Here is a 24,421-nt window from a genome sequence, read left to right as displayed (position 1 = left end):
TAAAATTCAGAAAATATTCGAAAATATCAAAACTTACTTTTCCAGTAGGTAACTTGGGAAATAATCAAAGGATACGGCCACTGGTCCTTCCAATAGAAGACGTTCAATCAATCGCTCAAACTTCTCATCTTCGGAATCTCCCGAGGGCTTCACATGTACAAACATTTCATCCACATAATGTTCATTTAAAATAATTTCAATAATTGCTCTTCGTCATTAGTAATAAAGCTCAGATTTCACTAATTTTATTAGACAAATTCAATACAACAAAAAATTCAAACGAAACACAAAGCTTAAAGCTATAGAAGAAGAGAATCGAGTCTCTGCTAACATATTACAACACTTTGCCTGATCCTGAAGCGAGAAAACCATGTTCATTTACACCCACATATACTTGAGAGTATCCGACCTGTTGGTACGTGTAAAATAACAGGATCCTTCGTTTGGACAAGTTTCAAAGTATCAACTCAGGGTCCATGGAACCAGTCAGAGATCAAAACATGTCAAGAGATTTCAATTTTGTCATATGTTGCCAGTTTCCGGTTAGATAATTTGTTTCTTGAGATTATAAAAAGCTAAATCATTAAATTTCCTGCCATTAACTTTGTTTGCATTATTATCAAAAAACAAAGAGTCAAATATCAAAAGAGCCAAAAGCTGCAGCAAACAGTTTTTTTTTTTCAGTTATTAGAATCAAGGAGGAGTAATAGGGAAGGTATATCACTTCTTCTTTGTCCCCAGAATCATCTTCCTCATCATCTCAATCATCCATCCACTAGAAAAACAAATGCAACCACTCTCAGAACCTTCATCATCATCATCGTCTGATTCATGCTTCACTTCTTCAGCAGGCTTGGCCTTTGGTTCCGAGTCAGCCTTGACAACACTCGAAGCAGCAGCTCCAGCATTCCCATTGGCAGTGTCAGTTGCAGGGACCTCCACTTCCTCCTCGGAAGAAGAGTCAAAAGAAGAGTAACACTCCTGATCATCCATGTTGGGCGATTTGTAGCCAGTGAAGTGGACACTTCCTGTCTCCAACGAGTGTGAGAGCTCAAACTCCTGGTCAAATATCAGATCAAGGCTGATCTGAGGAATACTTCCCTGAGAAAGTTTTCCAATCACAAGCCTCTTCCCATCAACCGTCACGTACAAGAGCGCAGTTTCACCCTTTTTCCCGTTATCAATACATACCTAGACATATTTAAGAAACTGTAAAAAAAGAAACTAATCGTGAATCTTTTTGAGAACCGTTCAAAGGGTTATTTGAAAGCAAACCTGTGAAAGGTGGATGACACAGTCTTCATCAGGTTTCACTTTAAGTGGCTTCCCTGCCTTCATTTCAGCTCCTGTTTACATATATCCAATAAATAAATAATAAATAAATCAACATGAGCCCCTTTGCACATATCAAACACTACTTGTTACCAACAGAACATCTAAACAAATTAAGGTTAATTATAACCAGGACATGAAACTTTATAAGGACTAAGCTAACGTGGACGCCGAACATTACATAACCATCTTAACAAACTAAACATGGACATGCATGGTTCAACAGGTTATAAACGAACATACACTTCAAAAAGACAAGCCAAGAGCCGAACATAGATAAACAACTAAGTAATGACACATATGGTTCAACAGGTTACGACCGAAGATAAACTTCAAGACAAAAGCTAAAAGACGAATAGAAAGCACAAGTATGAGTTAATAGACGCCGAGATAAAGACGATCTTACCCCAGAATTCCATTGTTGATTGAAGGAGTAAAGAGATTCTCGAGAGACAAACGAGTTTAGGGCTGCGAAAATAGAAAGTTGCAGCTAGAGAGCACAAGAGAACGAGAGGTTTTGAGTTTGTGGGGGTATTTATAAGGGAGAGAGGTTTTTACAACGCCGTTTCACGTTTTAGAGCATTAATTACATATTTTGGGAATCAAATTCTGAAAAAGGAAAACTTGAGGTTAAAATTAAAAATCTTCAACTAAGTTTATTTTGGGTAAAAACCTCTAAATTAAAGATTTAACAAATAAACTTTTAAACTAATTTTATTTAATGAATTAAACACTCGTTAGTCTTACTATCAGTAAATATTTAGTTTAGAGATTTTTACATCAAATAAACATTTTTGAGGGGTTCTACTATTAAAAGTTAAAAAAAAATACAAAATTTAATAACATCATCTAACTTAAATTTTAAAAATTAGCATTTTTAAAATTTTCTGTAAGTATATGAGTTTTGATTTGTTTTTAACATCAACATTATATATGTATAAATTAAAAAAAAAGTAAAAAACCAGAAAATATAATAAAAAATCTCCAAAGATTTATTATGAAATTTTTATTAGATAAGATATAATGTTTATTATATTTTTTTTGTTTTTTACACTGTTAACTTTTAGATAATTGTTTTTACAAGTAAACTTTTAGATAATTTTTTTATATGTTATGGTGGGTTTTACATTTTTACTTTATACATATATAATGTTGATTTTAAAACAAACCAGACTCATATATTTATAGAAAATTTTAAAAATGTTAATTTTAAAAATTAAAGTTACTAATTATTAGATAATTATTTTGGAGTTTTTTATTTTAATGGTAAAACCCCTCAACTATGTTTATATAGGTAACCCTAAACTAAATATTTACCGGTAGTAATTGTAATTATGACCAGCAAAGATTAAATTCATTAAATAAAGTTAGTTTGAGTTTTTTCATTAAATATTTAGTTTATGGGGTTTTCCCCAAAACAAACTTAGTTGAGGAGTTTTAAGGTTAAAAATCCAAAACTTAACTATTCTAGAGATAGATATGAGATGATCAGATTTGGATAAATTATGTTGATTTGCATCTTATATTTGAAAATATATTCTGTAAAATTTGTATAGTTTGATGTATGTTGTTTTCAAATTTTGAAAACAATAAATATTAAATCAGATATGCATCAATAAACACATTTTGTAATATTTTTAAAATTATTCAACTTATATAAATTTATATATAATAGATAATTCATAATAATTTGTTGTTTTGATTGTTCATATTTTGATTGGTTTTGCTATTTATATTTTAGTTTATTGGATTATATCATAATTTTTTGGTTATAATTAGATTAAAATAATGATAATATTGTTAATTATACTTTGTTTAGTTTTTCCTTAGGTTGATAAATATATTTATGTATGATTTTATATATGTATTTCAATAACATATATGCCTATATTTAAAACATTTATAGATATTTCTTTTTTTGTATATGTTTTTGAAAAAATAAAAAGAAAAATCATTTTTGTTTATATATAATCTATCTTTTTACATTTTGTAAATATTTAATTGTATTTATGTGCTATTGTAAAAAAATGAAATTTAAGCTAGAAATTTATTTAGTGCAAAAAGGAAAATTTAGTTAAAATTTTATTTAAATTTAATTAAAAAAGAAATAAAAATAGTTGTTATTAACAGAAATCATATATAATATTTTTAATCGATATTTTTTTTATCTTCTATTCCTTTTTATTGAATAAGATAAATTCGTTTTAATTAAATTTCATACTTTAAATATAAAAATTTAATATATATTTATTTTTAATTTAAGATATTTCCTTTTCTATTATATTTATTTTTGATTTGTATAAATTTAAATTCGTTTTTATTATATTTATAAGAAGCTATATGTTTATATTAAAGATATTTAATATATATTTATTTTTAATTTAAGATATTTCCTTTTCTATTATATTTATTTTTGATTTGTATAAATTTAAATTCGTTTTTATTATATTTATAAGAAGCTATATGTTTATATGAAAGATATTTCCTTTTCAAAATAAGGTGATTTGGAAACAAATATTAGCAAAGAAAAAGTTAAATAAAAATGTTAATAATGTCATTATAATAATTCTTAATTCATTAAGATTATCATTGTAATTAATTATTCTAAAAATCAAGGTGAAAGCGATACGTAAAAAATTGACTTCTCAAATAATAATATAGAGATATAATTCATTGGTGTTAAAAAAAAGATAAGAGATTATTCTCATAAAATTAAAGATTATCTTCTTCATCAGATAATAACACATGAAAATATATAAATAAATTAGTCAATACAATATGTTCGATATGATGTAGCTGGTAGATAAACAAAAAGTAGCATCAACAATAAAACTACCAACATTAGCTGTGGTTCGTTGCTAGGGGATGCCAAAAGGAAGTAAACGTTGAATGTCACCTGCAATATCAAATTCAAAATCCATGAATTGTTGACGTTACTTTGTTACCAAGAAACAAGAGTCATATCAAAGAGCAAAATCATGTAAACATTGGAAAGCGATCACACCCATTAAAGTCAGTAAAGCCATAGACCATAGTTGGTGTTCAAAAAAAAAAAGCCATAGACCATAGTATTTCGTCTCTATTACAATAATATTCCGTATCATTTTATGCATACAAATATTTGATATCTGGCTCTTTTCCACGTACGGCCACATAATTACGTTATCTTGAGTTTAACGTTAATAACTTACCCGCCAACCCCTTAGTATTTTCTTGTAACCCCTTAGTTTTTTAATTGACACATTTCACCATCATATTAGGTGAAATGTGTGAAGTTAATTTTGGTTTATATTTTTTTTAACACAAAATCTTATTATATAAGACTATTAAATAACATTCATAATTAATTTTCAAGAAAAATCAATTTTAGTATTTTAGTATATATTTTTGATTATGGGATAGTTTAACACATATCATATTTTTAAATATATAACTGACATTTGTAACAATTATATATAACTGACATTTTTATAATTATATTTTCATTAAAATTTTAGAAAAGGAAAATTATATTAAATAAATTGTTTTCAAATCTTTTTTTTAGGATTTTGAAAAAGGAAAATTTCTAAAGAAATTACTACTAAATTTTTTTAAAAATATTTTTTTTACTATTAAATAATTTTTAAAAGTATTTTTTAAAATTCTTTTTATTATCTTATTATATATATTTTTAATCATTTTATACTTAAACACATGTCACAATATTAGAAAGAAAATTACTATCAAAGAATCTTTTGCAATTATCTTTTGATTAGGATTTAAAAGAAAAAGAAAATTACTATTAAATAATATTTATAATTACTTTTTAATGAAATTCATTTCTGTTAATTTCTTTGTATATATATTTTTAATTATGAGATAAATTAACATATGTCACAATCTTAATAAATTAATTGACACATGTCGCGATCATGTTAATTATCAACTTTAAAGAACCAAATTTTATATAATAAGATACCCCTATTCGTTTCATAACCGCTAGACGCATGGCTAGCGGCACTAAAAGGTAAGGCGACATAGACAAAAAATAATAGAATCCAAAATTGAAATTGCCGCTGACGAACTACATAAACACAAAAAAAGTGAAATACTGTGACACCATTAATTTCAGCGTCTCTTTCGCTCAGCTTTAATTGTCGCTGCGACTTGAAAATAAGTTAGGGCTGAACCTTCACCGGTGTTGCGTTGCCGTAATGAAAAGTTAATTTATTGCTGCTGCGTCTAGCGTCAGTGTTTCATAGCGTCAGTGGTCATGAAACGAACATGTATAATATGGTTATTCTATTACAAAGTGAAATATAGATGAATGTCACTTTTCCACTCCAAATATAGAATAAAAATATGACATTTCTCTATATTTTACTCTATAAGATCATCTCTAATGGTTTACTTTAATTTTTTCTCTAAAATAGAGTAACTCTATAATAGAGTTGGATATTGCTACAATGGTACTCTATTTAGAGTGAAAGATAGAGAGAGTGAACAAAAAAAAACTACTTTATATATAGAGTAAAAAATAGGTTTATTAAAGTATTTTTACTTTAAACTCTATTTTAGAGGAAAAAATATAGTGAGGTTGATAATGCTCTAAGAGCATCTCCAACCCCACTCTATTTTTCACTCTAAAATAGAGTTTAGAGTAAAAAATGCTCCAATGGTACTCTATTTCTCACTCTATAATAGAGTGAAAAATAGGTTTACTCCAAATATAGAGTAATTTGTTTTTTCTTTGTTCATCACTCTATTTTCTACTCTAAAATAGAGTAACTCTATAATAGAGTTTGAGTTTGCTCCAATGATACTCTATTTTGGAGTAAAAAATAGAGTAAGCCATTGGAGATGGTCTAATAGAGTAACTCTATTATAGAGTAAACCATTGAAACAAAAAATACTCTATAATAGGATTATTCTATTTTACTGTGAATTATAGAAAAAAAATAGTATTCTATAGGAAATGGTCTAATGTTATGTTAGTAAGCTAAAGTTGTAGATATGCAATACCATGAAGGACCAAATGGTCAATGAATGATGGAGACGAACGATGGACTTTTTAAAAGTTGGAAACCGTTCCTTATATTTAATTAATGGACTTGAGACCATTTTACCATCAGAGAATTGGTCATTGAGTGTTTGATACAGAAGTCTTGAAAGTTGAAACAACTTTACTCTCTTATCTAATGGACTTCGAGACAGCTTTGAGTGTGGCCGTTGTTCAACTGAGTAATGGTGCGAGTCTTGAAACTTGAAACTACTTTCACAGTTTCATTCCCTCTATTTAAATGGACATGAGAGACAATGTGACCATCACAGAAAATGGCCTCTTCCTCTTCATTGGTTCTGTCGTCTCCGTCTTTGACTCCGGTAATAAAAGACGGAGAATATAAAAACTGGGCGGAGCTTCCGTCCGAACTAACGTCATCCATCCTGCAAAGGCTCAGCCTGGTTGAGATATTGGAAAACGCTCAGAAAGTGTGTACGTCTTGGCGTCGCGTCTGTAAAGACCCTTCTATGTGGCGGAAGATTGTCATGCATTACCTTGGAAACTTGTGGTACGACCGCGATATCATGTGCCGTCACGTAGTGGATCGTAGCCAGGGTGGCTTGATTGAGATTGAAATTTGGTATTTTTGTACTGATTCTCTTCTCAACTACGTCGCTGATAGGTTATGTCTCTCTCTCTCATGAGGTCTAGCTGGTGCTGCTAAGTTCTTTTGTGAATATGTTTTGCGTTTTTAGCGTTCTTAGTATTTATTTAACTTGGCTTCAGTTTTTTTAATTTAAACTCTAACACGTAATTGTTTTCAGTTCAAGTAGCCTGAGAAGCCTTACACTTGCACTGTGCTCTCAAATAACAAACAAGGGGCTTACCGAAGCACTTATGAAGCTTCCATTGCTTGAAGAACTCGATGTCTCGTTCATCACACTGTCCGGAGATTCTCTCAGAGTTGTAGGCCAGTCTTGTCCTTATCTGAAGACATTTAAGCTAAACTGCGTGGGTGACATTCGTACTGCGAACGAGGGCGACGATGATGCTCTAGCTATCGCTGAAACAATGCCTGGACTTCACAACCTCCAGCTTTTCGGAAACAAATTAACAGACGCTGGTTTAAACGCCATTATTGATCATTGTCTTAACCTGGAACATCTTGATTTACGTCAGTGTTTCAACGTTAACATTGTCGGAGATCTGGAGAAGCGGTGTTCCGAAAGGGTCAAAGTTTTGAGACGACCTAATGATTCTACTCATGATTACCCATATGAAGAAGTGTTGGTTTTCAATATGATGAGAGCATCTGAAGATGGCTTCATGCCAAATGTTAGTTATTATCGTGACTTCGAAGGTGCCAGTGACCATTCTGACTACGACCCTTATGATGTTTATGATGACCCGTGGGATATGTACGGCGATCTGCGTTTCTAGGTGCACTGGTGAAATGTTTTCATTATCTCTTTAAAGTAGTTTCTAAGGTCATTCGTGTCATGTGTCTTTTTCTTTATTTTCTTAAACTCTTTTCTATCTTATTTTATAACACAAGAATATGTGATTGTTTCATCTACCTAGAATATGAGAAGAACTAAAGATATGTTTTATAAGTTATAACACTGTTTTTCTCAGAAAACAACTATAAAAAATCTCAAAGAAACATTAATCATCTCCAATGTCCATTATATGGTAGCCCGAAAGCAAGATCCAGCATATCATTATCCTCATTTGTTGGTTCTTCAAGTTTGTTAAGCACAATTTAAGATACTTTTTCTATCACAATAAGTCGAAAACATTAAGAAACTAACCGAAAAGGGTTTAGCCCTTTTTTCTTTATAAAAAAAACGAACCGCAAAGGATTAAATTCTAAGGTGACAACAATCTTAGTAAGTAGTAACTCTTGAGAAATTCTCACGCGACGCTTCATCGTCTCTGGCCTTCATCAGGTGACTTCACCTTCTTCGCTCCTTTTGGGACTTTATTAATGTTGAATGATACTCGAGATTCTGATTATCTCTTGCTCATACTCGAGATTCTGAGATTCAGTTTTGTGAGCGCGTGTAAATAATGGATGAAAAGAAAATGAAGGGAGTGTGCCACGAACGTCCAGCAAGAGAAGATATGATAAGCAAATTACCCGACTCTTTGATATCTCAGATACTCTTTTATCTTCCTGACAAAAGAGGCTGTTAAGACTAGTGTTTTGTTCCATAGGTGGGAAGGTCTATGGCTTCTGATCTCTGAGTTGGATTTGGACTCTTCCGAGTTTCCAGAGTACAATGCATTCGCCCGTTTCGTCGACTGGTTCCTACAGAAGTCTTGCTTGCCCAAGCTCAAGCTAAAGATTCTGAAACGTAAGAACGTTAAGTCTCGCGTCACTCGTTGGATAGACTTTGTGGCGAGGCGTAAACTAATTAAACATGTTGACGTTGAGTATATCTATGTCTCTCGTAAGCGTTTGGAAGTGATGCCCGCAAGCCTCTATGTCTGCGAGACGCTCCTTTACCTAAGACTCAATCGGATATTGGTTGGTAGTTTTGACTCTGTTTCTTTGCCATGTCTCAAGACTATGCGTTTAGAAGAAAACATATATGACAGTGATACGGGTCTAAAGTCACTTATCTCGTCTTGTCCAGTTCTAGAAGATTTGAGCATTGTTAGAAGGCTAGATGATAATGTGAGTGCACTCTCAGACAATAACCAGTCTTAAGGTAGAACATGATTTTTAACTCCATTTGTGTATTCATTCATCTTTATATAATTTTTTTTGTAGGATTTAACTCATTCAAAGGTAGACACGCTTCCAATAGCACTCTCGTCCGTGCCTCCTCAGTGTTTGTTGTCATCGCTCGAGTTTGTAGAGATAAAAAGCAGATACGAGGCAGAGTTTGGTTTGATGGAACTAGCAAATTACTTTGCAGAAAATTCTGTGATCCTAAAGAAACTCGTTGTGTGTTGGAAACGTTCTAAGCTAGAAGAAGATACCGTCTTAAGTGACCTTGCATTGCAGTGGCAATCTAGCACATGTCAAATCGAAGTTTGTGGACCGCTAAAAAGACTTGCAGTGTAGACTTATCATAGGTCTTTGTGAGCTTTTGTGATAACAAGAACATGGTTTTGTTGGAAGTTTGAAACTTGTAGCAATTAATTTGAAGGTTCCATTTAACTTTATGGTTATTTATTATAGTCAACTGGTCAACATGCTACATTCAAATGAGTGTTCCAAAAGTCATGAACACTGAGCGAAGTCTCCGCGTAGACTTCATCTCCCTCTCTTGCCACTGGATCTCCCAAACCACAACCCCCTAAAGCCATCAAGTGATACTATTCTGAAGGAGTTGCCTTCTCAAATCAACAAGTGACTCGCAGTTTCTTCCTCTCTCTCTCTTTTCCCATAAGTGAAACATATAGTTCAAACTGAATGACGGTTACTAAGACAAGGTCAGGCACTGATCTAAATAAATCCAAGATACGTTTGTTTAAAGCAAGAGGGGCGATACTTCCGTGGGTTTGTTTACAAACATACGCGCCAATTAGCTACAGCCAGCATCTATCACAAAGCTACCAAAACAGAGTGAAGATATTCAAAACATGGTGGCTAGAAAGATTCTAATGCCCTATCATTTAACATGCACTGTCACACTCCCTTTACTAAATATAAAGCTCCAGAATCCATAATCTACTTAAAATAGGTCCTCTTGTGAGTCAGTGAGTTCGGATGAATCGTCGTTATTTGCCATGAGAGGTTCAAAGAGTGTTAAGCAGGTAACCGTGAAAGTGTGAGTGGCTTTTTAGTGTTTTATGTTCAAAAACATTTTCAGATAATTAATAAATTCTCCCCTGTTTATTTCTTGTTTTTGTTTCGACCCTAAACATTTTCAGATAATGTTTAACATTTGATATAAAACGCGCCTAGTAGTTCTATCCATTGTTTTTAAAATGCTTTCTTGTCCAATGTCCTAGAGATTGGACTTGGGTTGTGGTGATTTTGGTTGAATTTTCTATTACTATAGGATTCCAATAAACTGTTTCTATGTATTAGAGCATCAGCAAAGCTGATACTGATGACTCGATAACCAAGGCAATTTTTTTAATTATTTTATTAGTTTTTCAGCTTTTAAAAAAAAAATAGTAGCCAATTGCGGACTCCCATGTGACGATTGGGTCTGCGCACAGTAACATATTTGTGAGTAAAATAATCTTTAGCTAAGGATTAAAAGAGATAAAGTTGGCACAAATTCTTAAATTGTTTGGGTTCCACAAATTATTATAATAATTTAATTTTAAGGATTTTTGGTTAAGGATGAGCATTGCACGTGCTCTTAATTAAATGTTGTAGTATAAAGGATGTCAAACCAGTTCTAAGTGATTCTAAAGCAAACGGAATGCAAGACAATGCTTAATCTAAGTGCTATCAGTTTGTGAGATGTTTTTGAACTAGAGAACTACTAAAATGCAATAAAAGACAAAGCTTTCTTTCTTAAGAGATGGGAGAACTCATGTGCTAAGGAAATTGACTTTGAGTGATCAAATTTCAATCTAAATGTGTCAACTTTCAATCAATCTATCTATTTTACACCTAGACACAATCCTAAACAAACTCTATCCCTAGATGAATGTTCATTTACCTAGACTAAAAATTGGAAGGTGATTCTACCAAAAACTCAGGACACAGGTCCATGGAATCAGTCAGAGATCAAAACCTGTCCAGAGATTTCAGTTTTGTCTTATGTTGTCAGTTTCCGGTTGGATAATTTGTTTAACGAGATTATAAAGAGCTAAAACATACCAACCATAAGTTTCCTGCCATTAAACTAGATGGCATTATTTTCAACAAACAAGAGTCAATATCAAAGGGCAAAACCTGCCGCAAACAGTTTCAGTTATTATAATCAAAAGAAATAGTTAGGAAGGTGTCACATTTTCTTCATCCACAGAATAATCTCAGTCATCAGCTGAATCATCCTCGTCCACATCCATCCGCAAGGTGAAAACACTCGCTCCTTCAGCAGGCCTGGCAACACTCGAAGCAGAAGCTCCAGCACTTCCATTGGCAGTGATAGTTGAATGGACCATCACTTCCCCCTCTTCTTCTGAGTCAGAAGAAGTGTAGTAATCCTCAGAAGAAGAGGAATCATCATCTTCGTCGCCGTCGGGTGTTTGGTAGCCAGTGAAGTCGACACTCCCCCTCTCCAATGAGTGGGAGAGTTCAAACTCCTTCTCAAAAATCAGATCCAAGTTGATCTGAGGAATCTTCTCCTGAGAAAGATATCCAATCACAAACTTCTTCCCATCAACAGTCACGTCCAAGAGAGCAGTTTCACCCTCCTTCCCATTAATAATACATGCCTACACATATTTAAAAAAAGGAAAAGTAAGAAACTCCGTAAAGAAAACTAATCATGAATCTTTCAGAACTGTTAATAAGGGTATTTGAAAGCAACCCGTGAAAGGTGGATGAGATAGTCTTCATCAGGTTTCACTTTAAGTGGCGTCCCTGCCTCAACTCTAGCTCCTGTTTATATATACCCAATAATACAATCAACGTAAGCCCGTTTGCACAGATGAAACGCTACTTGTTACTTCCACAACATCTAAGTAAACATCTAAACGAAGGTTATAACCAGGTCAGTTTGCACAAGAACAAAAACTACTTGTTACCACAAGAACATCTAAACAAAGGTTATTACCAAGACATAAACTTTAAAAGGACAAGCTAAGAGAGTTAATGTGGACGCCGAACATTACATAAACATCTAAACAAACTAAACATGGACATGCATGGTTCAACAGGTTATAAACGAACAAAAACTTTAAAAGGAGAAAGACGCGTTCGTGGAAAGTGAAGTAATTATTTACAAAGAAATTATTGGTCCTGCCATTTATGATCGATATGGTGAGGACATGATGATGGCCGAGCCAATTGATTTCGTACTCAGCAAACACGCGTTCAAGACCACATAATCATACGTTCGAGATTTCATAGTTGCTATACAAAGTGAGATATTGAGATCTAACGGTGAAGAAAGTAATTGGATTACACGTGCTTTGAAAAATTGGGAATCATGTGGTTTCTTTATGATATATGCATTAACAAATAAATAGATACTAAGTCAAGACATGAACATTATATATATATAAATTATTTTATGTATTATATATTTTTTACATATTATAAATTAATAGATATATATTAAGTAAAATATCATTAACTATTACGTATATAATTAAATTGGTGTAAACATATAAATAAATTTTCTTAATCCAAACAATAGTTTTTATATTTGATATGGTATATAATTAAAAATAAATGATATTAACATATATATATAGTATATTTTTACATTAATATCTATTGAATGATGCTTTCTACTCATATGTTTTTTTATCATTTATATTTTTTTAGAAAAAAAAAATTAAATTATAGATAACAAAATTTTCATTGTGTAATTAATAGTTTTAGTAATTTATATAAAAAAAATTAGGTTGTCAATATTGGTTCAAAGCTTTTATCATAAAAAAATGTTCGAAGTAATTTTCTAAATTTAAATATTTATGAATTTTTATATGGTATATAGTTTAATTTAAAACGATATATCTATATATATATATTTTAATATTAATACTTATTAAATGAATTTGTAATCATTTGTATCTTGTCATTAAAAAAAATTCAAACCATGGATTACAAAATTTGAAAGTGAGACTTTTAATAGTTTTAGTAATTTATAGTCGTGTTTAAAAATTCAAAATAAAACATATACAGAAAATCTAAATTTTTATTACCTGGTTAATATGGCTGTTTAATTTATTTTAATAGTTTGAAATTAAACAAATATGATAGAACATACACTATTTTTATAAAATATTTATTATTCAAAATCATTAATTGTCATATATTTTAGCCACATTAGGAAAATGAAAATAATAATAATAATAAATTTATGGTTAGTTTAATAAAAAGCTTATTATATATTTAGATGAACCGACATATTTCTCTAATTTTTTTAATAATCATCTTAGTGATGACACGTGGCTACAAAACATGTTGTAATTCTTCTCAATTAATATATAAGGGATGTGACTACGCGGTGGGTCTAGAAAAATTTCAGTTACTTTCATTAGGATGAATAATTCAGCGATGTATCAAGCGTGAAATCACCAATCAAAGAAGCTAATGGAAAAAACAATACTAGTATTTATTAAATCGAATACCGATTAGATCATTACATACATATGTATATATATATAATTTTATAAATCTATATAAGTTTAATAATATTATTATTCACTAAATTAATTATTTAGTCGTTGATTTTTTAAAAAGTATGTAGCTTTTATAATTTTTGTAACAAAATAATATTATGTTTTTCATATTTTTCATATTTTTCTACTTTGTTTTTAAATTAAATTATTTTAATGGATCGAATCGGATGTCCGATATATTATCTGGATTTTCCGGATATCCGGTGTTCCGGAACACCGGATATCCGAAAGGTTACAGATCGAATCGAATCCAATCAAAAAATCAATTATCCGTGCGGATCAGAGCGGATCATGGATATTCTTAAAATTCAGGATATCCGCTCAGTGTCCACCCTTAAAACTAAGTATTGACACATGGTTCAACATGTTACAATCAAACATAAACTTCAAGACAAAAGCCAAAAGACGAAAGACGAATAGACAGTAAAGTATTAGTTAATAGATGCCGAGATAAGAAAATCTTACCCCAGAATTCCATTGTTGATTGAAGGAGGAAAGAGATTCTCGAGAGATATAGGAATTTAGGGCTGCGAAATAGAAAGTTGCAGAGCGAGGCGGCGGAAGAGAAAAAAGAGGTTAAGGGGTTATTTATAAGGGAGATAGGTAGGTTTTACAAGTGCTTTTCTTTTAGCTGAGTCTCTACGACGCCGTTTGGGGTCTTCGAATTAATGAATATTGCCTTATTTAAAAAAAATTATGGTTTCCGAGAAATTTCACATTTTAAAAAATTAATTACATAGATTCGTAATTGGAAAAAATAAAACTTAATTATTCCAGAGTCAAATATACTAGATTATTCTCATAAATTATAGATTATCTTCCTCATTAGAAGAATATAGAGCAGAAGAAAAAAAGATCTTAGTTTTTATTTTTTCAAAACATATTTTCCATAGATATATTTGTGTTAGATAATACAATATTACAAAAATTCAAAAAAACCCGGACTATAACCAAAAAGTACAAAAACTTAAAAGACAAGAAGATACTCAAGACAAAACAAGAGTCTTTGCAACCAGATTGGAACACTTTGCATGAACTTAAAGCAACAAAAACATGTCTACTTCACCAACCGGTGTATTCCAGAGCCAATGTTGATCTTCTTTCCAGAAGAAGCTGAGGTCTAAGCTGCTATCAGGAGAGAGCTAGTGGCAATGGAAAAGAGAAGACGTGACAGAGACAACATTTGAGACTGTGATCTTGTGCTTATATAGCTTCTCTAGACATAACCAATATCTTTCCCATCTTTATCAGTTTTGTTAGGGCATGTTCGTTTGTCCATCCATATGGCACATATAGAAATGACAAATGTGTTTGCTTAGTGTTGAAATGGACATCATCCACATGATCTAGATAGACTCATCTAGATGTCTCATCCATATGAGTTCAGTTGGTGCATCTGGATGAAAATGAACATGTTCAAAATTATAAATGACAATTTACCGTTATTCTAACAAAATCTTTTTTCCAAGTTAAAAAATTTACAGTTTTCTACCAAAATCTTAAAAATACATTTTCGTGTAAAGCACAAAATGTGCATTTTCACGCCAAAACCGCAAAACACATTCTGCCAAAATCGTAAAAACGCATTTTCTCGCCAAAATCGCAAAAACACATTTGCGGCCAAAAAACAAAAGTGCATTTTCTAACAAAACCGAAAAAACAAATATTCTCACCAAATTCGTAAACATTTTTCCCCCACCAAAACCGCGAAAATGCACTTTTCCGACAAAACAACAAAAATGCTTTTTGTGGCCAATCCGCAAAAAAAAAATTTCCCCACCAAAATCACAAAAACGCAGTTTCTTATAAAACCAAATCAAAACAGTTTCCCGACGAAACCAAACAAAATGCATTTTCGGCCAAAATCGCAAAATGCATTTTTCTCCAAATCGCAAAATGCATTTTTCGCCAAAATCGCAAAATGCAGTTTTTCCCAAAATCACAAAACACATTTTTTCCGTCAAAACTGCAAAACGTATTTTCCCCTAAAAATCACAAACATGCACTTTCCTGCCAAAACCGTAAAAATACACTTTCCTGTCAAAACCGTAAAAATACATTTTCTCGCAAAAATACACTTTCTCGCCAAAACAACAAAAATGCATGTCCCACAAAAACTTTAAAACAAATTTTCATGTCAAAACCAAAAATATTGTTCCTGTAAAAACCATGAAAATGCACTTTTCTGCCAAAACCGTGAAACACTTTTTTCCGTCAAAACTACATAATGTATTTCCCGCCAATACTGTAAAAAACATCTTTCCTGCCAAAATCGTAAAAACGTTTGTTCTCGTTTCTTTTCTCGCTAAAACCACAAAAAAAAAATATTTTCTCGCGTAAATCAATATAATATATTTTCTGATAAAATCGAAAAATTATATTTCCCGCCAAAAATATATTGTAAAATAATTATATTTGAGATAATTAATAAAAAATAATATAGTTCAACCAAGATAAAATATGTATATAAATAATTTGTTTACTAAACCCATCTAGATGAAATATAGATGAACAAACAAACAAACATAAGTTCATTTAGATGATCCATCTAGCATCTTGATGGAGAAATGAACAGTCCCAAATATACATGAATCATTTGGATGAATCATCTAAATGGATCATTTGAATGGAGATGACAGATGGACAAACGAACAACACCTTACTCGACAACAAAGGTAATGGATTGAACCTGATGCGTTATCGTTTGCTCCCTTGATGATTAGTGTTGATGGTTCTGCTCGGTGTTGCTTCCATGCTAGAAAGGAGCTCTCTAGTCCTGATTGTAACTGTAAATGAATAGAAACATATGAACACTAATATGTAATTTTCATAAATATTGTTATGTTTGTGGTTAGATAATCCGTTGGTGAGATGAGATTATAGGATCCATCTATCCAAGCAATTAACTAACATTTGAAGTGAGGATAAGAAGCTAAAAAATACAAACCATAGATTTTCTGTCATTAGCCTTTATAATTCAAATTTACATCTCCCTCCACCCACAATTTTTTATAACCTTGGTGTGAATCCAAAGGTTTTCTAGGTCCAATGACTAATCACCAAGAGCCTCATAGAAATCCAGGTTTTGCTTGTCATTTAAAGCGTCTATGGGTAGGTAAGGAGAATCGAACCCACGGCGGAAGCTCCAGCTGAAACTCCTCCACTCACATATTACAACACTAATCTTCACCATATAGACTGTGGACGCAAAATCAGAAGATGCAAGGAAAGAAGATTGCAACAAACCCTTCATCCTCTAGTTTTTCAAAACCACAATTTCCATCCTCCACCTGATCACTACGTACCAACTTTTTTCTTTGAAACACCACTACGTACCAACTAAACCAATGAAATTAGCAAGATTTACAACATACCCATTCTCATTATCTACTTATGAATATCGCAATAAAATTCTCATTATCTACTTTGATTTACTAAAGTTAAAATGTATATTATATAAAACAAATATTCAGATTAAGCTTATCGCAAGTCATATAGTAGTGTTTTCTTATAACACATGAAATATATATTTAAATTAGTCATTACAATAAGTTTAATGTAGCTAGTAGATAAACAAAAGAAGCAGCAATAGTAAACAACCAATATTAGCTGTGGTTCGCTGCTAGGAGATGCCAAAAGGAGGTACACACCTTGGACTTGGGTTGTTATCTTGGTTGAATCTGTAAGAACAGATTTGTGGCTAGTTTATATGTTCTTATGAAAATATATATGTTTTTTGGTAAAAAAAAAGGTGTTTTCACATGTTTGTCGAAAACCCAAACATTGTAAATAGTCATTCCCAGCGTGAACCGAATCTGGTTTGTGGAAGTTATAGCCACAACCCTTTTATCAATGGACCAACTCGGCGTTGGTTGTTCTTATAAAAATATGTTTGTGCGCAAGTATTTAAGTGCATAAAGTAAATAACACATAGAAATTTGTTAACATGATTCGTTTTCTACATTTTTCAGGATCACGTGCAGATTTTATTCGTTAGAAAAGGCTATAACCTACGATTGCTATATGACATCCACTATTTTTATTTAGATTTGCAATGATTAAATCAACTATTCTTCATTGTATTTTCCGACGAGTATAGTTCTGTATAACAAAACTACCAACAGATCGCAACTGTCTGATAGGACGACGTCACAATCCACGTGCGGCCTCAATAAAACCGTTGACACGTGACTCTTCATGTCATGTCACGTTCTCTCACTGTTTAAACAAGTGCCAAAAATCCTAACACGTCCACAAGTAATTGGGCTTATCTTGAAACTCGGACAGCACAGAACTAGCAAATACTTCTTCACAATATTTTACTACTATATGATTCTAATATTGTATTTTATGTAGTAAGTGACTAAAAATCGGAAGATACCAAAAATGTGATTATGCGTTGTTTTTCTCTACCCAAAAAATCCTGACCAAGCTCCATGGAATCAGTCAGAGATCAAAACATGTCAAGAAATTTAAGTTTTGCCTTTTGTTGTCAATGCTCAGAGTTTTAGAATCTTGAATAAACTACCATTGGTCAATTAATAACAACGGTGAGCTACTAATATGAGTTTCTTTCATAAATTTTGTTATCTTTGTGGTTAGATAATTAGTTGGTGAGATTATAAGATTCATCTACCCAAGCAATAAAATTGTAATTTGAAGTAAGGATAAAAAGCTAAAAATACCAAACATAAATTTCATGCCATCATCCATTCATATATGATGATACAAATTTACCTCCCCACCCACATATTACAACGATAATGAACATTTTCAACAAAATAAAAGCTGTACCTTATACCGGAATCAAAATAAAAAACCGAAACCAAATGGTTAACCAAGATATAGACAAGTCGGCAAATCCCAAGTGCATGGCTCATTCACACTCACCAACTACCATAGTGTGATTGATCTCTCTTTCTCCTACCTACCTACCACCCCACTCCACTCCTGATTTTGACATTTGTCTTTTCTTTGTTGAACTTTCGCCATTTGTATTGATTAATCCTTCTGTAATAATATCAATCAACATGATAATGGGGGCATATTTTGATATTAATCATCTGTCTGCTATAACTCATAACGAAGGATATATACATGATCAATGTGCGATCCGCTTCTCCTAACGGCTTAGATCTAACTCGGTTTGTTGATTAACGAACTACTCGAAAGGAAACAAGAACTCGCACGAAGTGTTTACCCAGGTTCACCGCACCCTCTCAACGTGAGAAGGCCGCTATATCTCCTGGGGCTGATCTATGATCAGCAATCCACTACTCAGCTCTGATCTAGAGCTTGGATTACAATCGCAACCACCGATCCTTTCTCTCTCGATAACTCTCTGCACTAAGCTCTCATCAGTCACTAGAGCTTAGCTCAAGATAAGGTGTAGCTGTAACGGCTCATACGTTGCCGTTTTACAGTGCTCACCACACGTGACCAAAACACGTGATTCTACTTAACCAACACCGGTTAAGCTAAACTAATCAGGACCGGTGGTATACGATAATGCACATACATAAATACATGGACACTTAAACCTTCAAATCTCCTCCTTGTCCACGTATTGGTGCATATGACTTCTTCTCTTGATAGCTCTTAGTACTATCCTCTCCTGAAACTGTAAACTCCAGCTCCAAACCTCTTATCTTCTCATGTTAACTCTTCTTGTTAACTCCTCCTGAGAAACTTCACTCAGCTTCTTATCTTCCTGATAATCCCACCAGGCTTCAATAACTTAGCGAATGTTTAGCTTCAGTTTTCTGTAACTCTGAGAAACCGCAGGGCTTCTCTCATCTTCCCAACCGGTAGTACCTTTGTAAAGATGTCTGCCGGATTATACTGAGTCGCTATCTTTACCACGTCTATGATCTTCTCACTAACCAGCTCCCTGACGAAATTGTATTTCACATCTACATGCTTCGTCTTCTCGTGATGTACCGGATTCCTTGATAGTGCAATGGCGCTTTGAGAATCACAAAATATCTCAACTCGATCCTGCTCAAATCCTAATTCGTTGATGAACCCTCTGAGCCACATAGCTTCCTTTGAAGCTTCTCCCAAAGCAATCCACTCTGCCTCTGTAGTTGATAACGCAATTGACTTCTGTAGACTTGACCTCCAGCTCACCACGTTTCCTCCCACAGTAAACACCATCCCTGTTATAGATCTCCTTTTATCAAGATCTGCTCCATAGTCTGCATCACAATATCCTTTAACAATGAACTGGCTTTCTTTCCTGTATGACAGCTTCATCTTCGTTGATCCTCGAACATACCGTAAAACCCACTTGACAGCTTGCCAGTGAATCTTAATAGGGTTACTCATGAACCTGCAGACCATTCCAATCGCATAGGCTAGATCAGGTCTCGTGCCAACCATGGAATACATCAGAGAACCCACAGCACTCTGATATGGAACAGTCTTCATATAGTCACTCTGCTCTTTCAGCTCTTTCTCTGTTGCTGAGCTCAATCTGAAATGTGCTCCGAGAGGAGTTGATACACTCTTGCATTTCTCCATGTTGAAGTTTCCTAGAAACTTCATAGCATAATCTTCTTGAGATACTGTTAAGGTTCCTCTCTCTCTGTCTCGTGTTATTTCCATCCCAAGTATCTTTTTGGCATCACCGAGGTCCTTCATCTCAAACTCTGAGCCTAGAGTCTGTTTCAACTTCTCAACCTCAGTCTTACTTCTAGATGCTATGAGGATGTCATCCACGTACAAGAGCAGATAAATGTGCTCATTTACTTCGTACTCTTTGAAGTAAACGCAGATGTCGTATTCACTTCTGATGAAACCGTGACTCATGATAAACTCATCAAACCTTGTGTTCCATTGTCGAGGTGACTGACGTAGACCATATAGTGACCTCTTCAGTAGACACACTCTCTCCGGGTGATTCTTGTCTATATAGCCCTCAGGCTGATCCATGTAAATATCTTCATCCAAATATCCATGCAAAAACGCCGTCTTAACATCCATTTGTTGTAGCTCCATATCAAAATGAACCACCATGGATAGTATAAACCTGATGGATACATGCTTGGCGACTGGTGAAAAAATCTCTTGAAAGTCTACACCCTCCTTCTGTGCGTAGCCCTTCGCGACCAGTCTACCTTTAAACCTTGGATCTTCAACCCCTGCAATCCCGGCCTTTCTTTTAAACACCCACTTACATCCAATAGGTTTCTGACCCATTACTCTGTCTACAAGTATCCACGTCTTATTCTTCAGTAACGACTCCATTTCTTCATCTGCGGCTTGTATCCACAGCTCACTGTCAGGATCTTCAAGAGCTTCTTGGTAACTCCCAGGTTCTGGTCGTCCTGCGTCTTCAATCATCAGGTATGCAAAACCAGCTATCTCATCATCACCCTCATACTGTTGATAGTCTTTGTACTTTGAAGGCTGTCTGACTTGACGTCTTCCTCTGTCTCTCGCTAACTGATAATCACTCAAATCTTGCTGGTTAACCGGAGTCACAGCCTCTGTTGTAGGTGACTGAGTCTCAGCACTACTGTCTTCACGTGATTGTGAAGATCCTTCCTGATCATCGGAGCCTATTACCTGTTTTCCTGCATTCTCAAAACTTAAAGTTTCATTAGTCATAAGCGTATTGAAAGGAACAGAGTTACCTGAGATTTCATTCTTGTTGATGTCTTTGTACATCAATTCTTCTCGAAAGATCAGATTTCTGCTGATAACGCATTTCTCCTCATCAAGTAGCCACACGCGAAAACCCTTTACGCCATCTGGATATCCAGTGAAAATACCCCTCTTTGATCTTGGATTCAGCTTTCCCTCATCCGAGTGTACGTATACGACACACCCGAAACGCCTTAGCCTGGAAAGATCTGGTAACGCTGACGTCCACATCTGTTCTGGAATCTTGAACTCTATAGCAGAAGAAGGTAGCCTGTTGATGACGTAGACCGATGTAGAAGCAGCTTCAGCCCAAAACTTCTGATCCAAACCACTCTCACTGAGCATACTCCTAACCTTGTTCATTATGCTCCTGTTGAGCCTTTCTGCAACCCCGTTTTGTTGAGGAGTATACGTGCAGGTTCTGTGACGTACAACTCCTTCCTCCTTACAGAACTGGTCGAATCTGAGATTGCAGTACTCCAACCCATTATCAGTTCTGAGCTTCTTAACCTTTCTTTCTGACTGTACTTCAACCATCTTTTTCCACTCAACGAATTTCTCAAAGGCTTCGTCTTTGGTTTTTATGAAGTAGATCCATACTTTTCTGGACCAGTCATCAGTAAATGTTATAAAGTACTGGCAGTTTCCTAAACTCTTGGGAACATTTGGAGAGCCCCATAGATCAGAATGCACGTAATCTAGCTTCTCCTTTGTAACGTGCTTTGCTGTACCGAAACTTACCCTATGTGCCTTGCCTATGACACAGTCTTCGCAGAAATCAAGATCAGTAATACTGGCTCTATCGATACATCCTTCTTTGGCTAGAACTTCTAGTCCCTTTTGACCAACGTGACCAAGCCTGCTATGCCAAAGCTTGGTCGTTGCGAGTCTGGTCGAATCTTCAGAGGATTCCTTCACTGCATTAGCCTCTGACTTCAAAGCTCCTCCTTGAAGAATATACAGCGTATCATTACCTCTTCTCTCTCCCTTCATGATAACCGCACAACCCTTTACTATCTTCACAAAACCGTCTGATCCTCTGAACTCGCATCCTTTCTTCTCAAGAGTCCCTAACGAAATCAGATTTCTTGCGATTCCTGGCATGTATCTGACTTCATGAAGTACAAAGGTTGTACCATCTGGGTTTTTGAACCTGACGGAGCCGATCCCAGTGACTTCTGTATAGCTATTATTAGCCATTCTGACCTTCCCTCCTGTTGCTTCCTTAAACTCAATCATGACATCTTTCCTTGAGGTCATGTGGAAAGAACATCCAGTATCTAAGACCCATTCTTCTGTTTCATCTTGTCTTTGAGACACGTTGACTTCTGAAGCAATTAGTCCTACAAGATCCTGAGCGTCGTCTCTTACCATTGAGGACTCTGGCGAGTTCTGAGTCCTCCCTTTATTCCGTTCCAACCACTTGTAGCATTGTTTCTTGAAGTGTCCCTCTTTCCCACAAATCCAGCAAACTTTCTTCTTTTCTGAAGACTTCGATCTTGATCTTGCATTTGCCTTGCCTTTGTTACTAGACCAGCTTCGTGATTCTGATCTCCCTCTGCCATAGTGACCTTCTGAGCTTGGTCGTGACGTTGATGAATCTTTCAGCTCCTTCTCCTTCGACTTAGCTGAACTTGTTACGTCTTCCACATTTATGACCTCTCTACTATATTTCAAAGTTTCCTTCAGCTGATCGTATTTCGCAGGCAGTGCGTTCAGTAGGAGGACTGCTTGCACTTCCTCTGGGACTTCAATACTGAGATGACTCAACTCACCAACGATCTTGAGAAAGTCATCTACATTCTCATCAATTGATCGTTGGTCCTGCATCTTGAATCCATAAAGCTTGAGCTGCGCGTGGACTCTGTTCGGCAGAGACTTGGGAAGGTATAGAGCCTCTAGTGTCGTCCATGTTTCCGCTGCTGTTGTGCATCGCTCGATCTTTCTCAAGACGTGGTCTCCGACGTTGAGAAAAATCATGTTCATAGCTTTCTCGCATCGCTCCAGCCTAGATTCCTCTGTTGCGATGTTCTTCTTCTTGACATCTGGATCATCTTCTTCTGATCCGTCTACCTTGACCTCAGAGGTTGAGGCCTTCTCGGCAAGAACATCCTTCAGACCTGATACGCTTAGGTATGCGTACATCCTTCTCTTCCAGAGAGAGAAGTCTCCATCTCCATCGAATCTTTCGATCTCGATCTTTGTCTTTGTCATCGCTTCGCTTCAAGAAACCTTAGATCTTCGAATCGCAACCTCCTCGAAACTCCAACTCAAGCTCTGATACCAATTTGTGCGATCCGCTTCTCCTAACGGCTTAGATCTAACTCGGTTTGTTGATTAACGAACTACTCGAAAGGAAACAAGAACTCGCACGAAGTGTTTACCCAGGTTCACCGCACCCTCTCAACGTGAGAAGGCCGCTATATCTCCTGGGGCTGATCTATGATCAGCAATCCACTACTCAGCTCTGATCTAGAGCTTGGATTACAATCGCAACCACCGATCCTTTCTCTCTCGATAACTCTCTGCACTAAGCTCTCATCAGTCACTAGAGCTTAGCTCAAGATAAGGTGTAGCTGTAACGGCTCATACGTTGCCGTTTTACAGTGCTCACCACACGTGACCAAAACACGTGATTCTACTTAACCAACACCGGTTAAGCTAAACTAATCAGGACCGGTGGTATACGATAATGCACATACATAAATACATGGACACTTAAACCTTCAATCAAGTTGGATTTGAAAGTATATATGACTGCGACATGGTAATTGAAGTTTACACATAGAGAACCATAACTAGCTCCAAGCCTAAAATTAATACTAAGAACAAATACAAAACACCATTCTAATGATCTGATCTGATCTGATCTATTACAAAAATAAAAGCATGATCCTTTTACGGTAAACAGTTCTCGGTCGGTATGTTGAGTTTCGCTTTCCCACCAAACCCTTTTACGTACGGTGAAATGACATAATTATCTTATATCATCGCCATCATATTGGTCCCACAAAAAATATTATTCAATTAACATATAATATGAATGTTTATGGGTATTATAACATGGGTGTTTATGGAGTATAATCGGCCGCCATGACATGATTCGCATCATCTATATAGCTATCATGGACCCATTAAATGTTCAACTCAGTTCGTGGTCGTCGTCTGACGTTAGCGGGGATGAAATCGTCC

At 34.6% G+C, this 24,421-nt stretch overlaps 4 protein-coding genes and 1 pseudogene across 4 annotated transcripts; 3 read left to right on the top strand and 2 right to left on the bottom strand.

Annotated features, from left to right (window-relative positions):
- Positions 1-435: 435 nt before the first annotated feature.
- LOC125583211 (histone deacetylase HDT2-like) lies at positions 436-2,053 on the bottom strand. Its single transcript, XM_048749845.1, has 3 exons — positions 1,739-2,053; positions 1,276-1,346; positions 436-1,191 (listed from the first exon to the last, which is right to left on the bottom strand). Exons 1-3 carry the CDS (start codon positions 1,749-1,751, stop codon positions 721-723), a joined length of 555 nt encoding a protein of 184 aa, XP_048605802.1. The 5' UTR covers positions 1,752-2,053; the 3' UTR covers positions 436-720.
- A 4,292-nt stretch (positions 2,054-6,345) lies between these two features.
- On the top strand, positions 6,346-7,062 carry LOC125583202 (F-box protein SKIP19-like). The gene has a single exon (XM_048749834.1). It carries the CDS (start codon positions 6,646-6,648, stop codon positions 7,015-7,017), a length of 372 nt encoding a protein of 123 aa, XP_048605791.1. The 5' UTR covers positions 6,346-6,645; the 3' UTR covers positions 7,018-7,062.
- A 148-nt stretch (positions 7,063-7,210) lies between these two features.
- On the top strand, positions 7,211-8,186 carry LOC106416438 (putative F-box/LRR-repeat protein 23). The gene has a single exon (XM_013857322.3). The coding sequence runs from the start codon at positions 7,211-7,213 to the stop codon at positions 7,751-7,753; it is 543 nt and encodes a 180-aa protein (XP_013712776.2). The 3' UTR covers positions 7,754-8,186.
- Positions 8,187-8,383: 197 nt separating this feature from the next.
- LOC106406630 lies at positions 8,384-9,367 on the top strand (annotated as a pseudogene).
- Positions 9,368-11,091: 1,724 nt separating this feature from the next.
- On the bottom strand, positions 11,092-14,205 carry LOC106416447 (histone deacetylase HDT2-like). The gene is made up of 3 exons (XM_013857333.3): positions 14,048-14,205; positions 11,761-11,831; positions 11,092-11,665 (listed from the first exon to the last, which is right to left on the bottom strand). Exons 1-3 carry the CDS (start codon positions 14,058-14,060, stop codon positions 11,261-11,263), a joined length of 489 nt encoding a protein of 162 aa, XP_013712787.2. The 5' UTR covers positions 14,061-14,205; the 3' UTR covers positions 11,092-11,260.
- Positions 14,206-24,421: the final 10,216 nt, after the last annotated feature.

The sequence above is a fragment of the Brassica napus genome, chromosome A2, assembly GCF_020379485.1.
Source record: "Brassica napus cultivar Da-Ae chromosome A2, Da-Ae, whole genome shotgun sequence".
Lineage (NCBI taxonomy): Eukaryota > Viridiplantae > Streptophyta > Magnoliopsida > Brassicales > Brassicaceae > Brassica > Brassica napus.
Note: the sequence above shows the minus strand (reverse complement) of the source record. Positions and strands in the feature narration are given on the sequence as shown.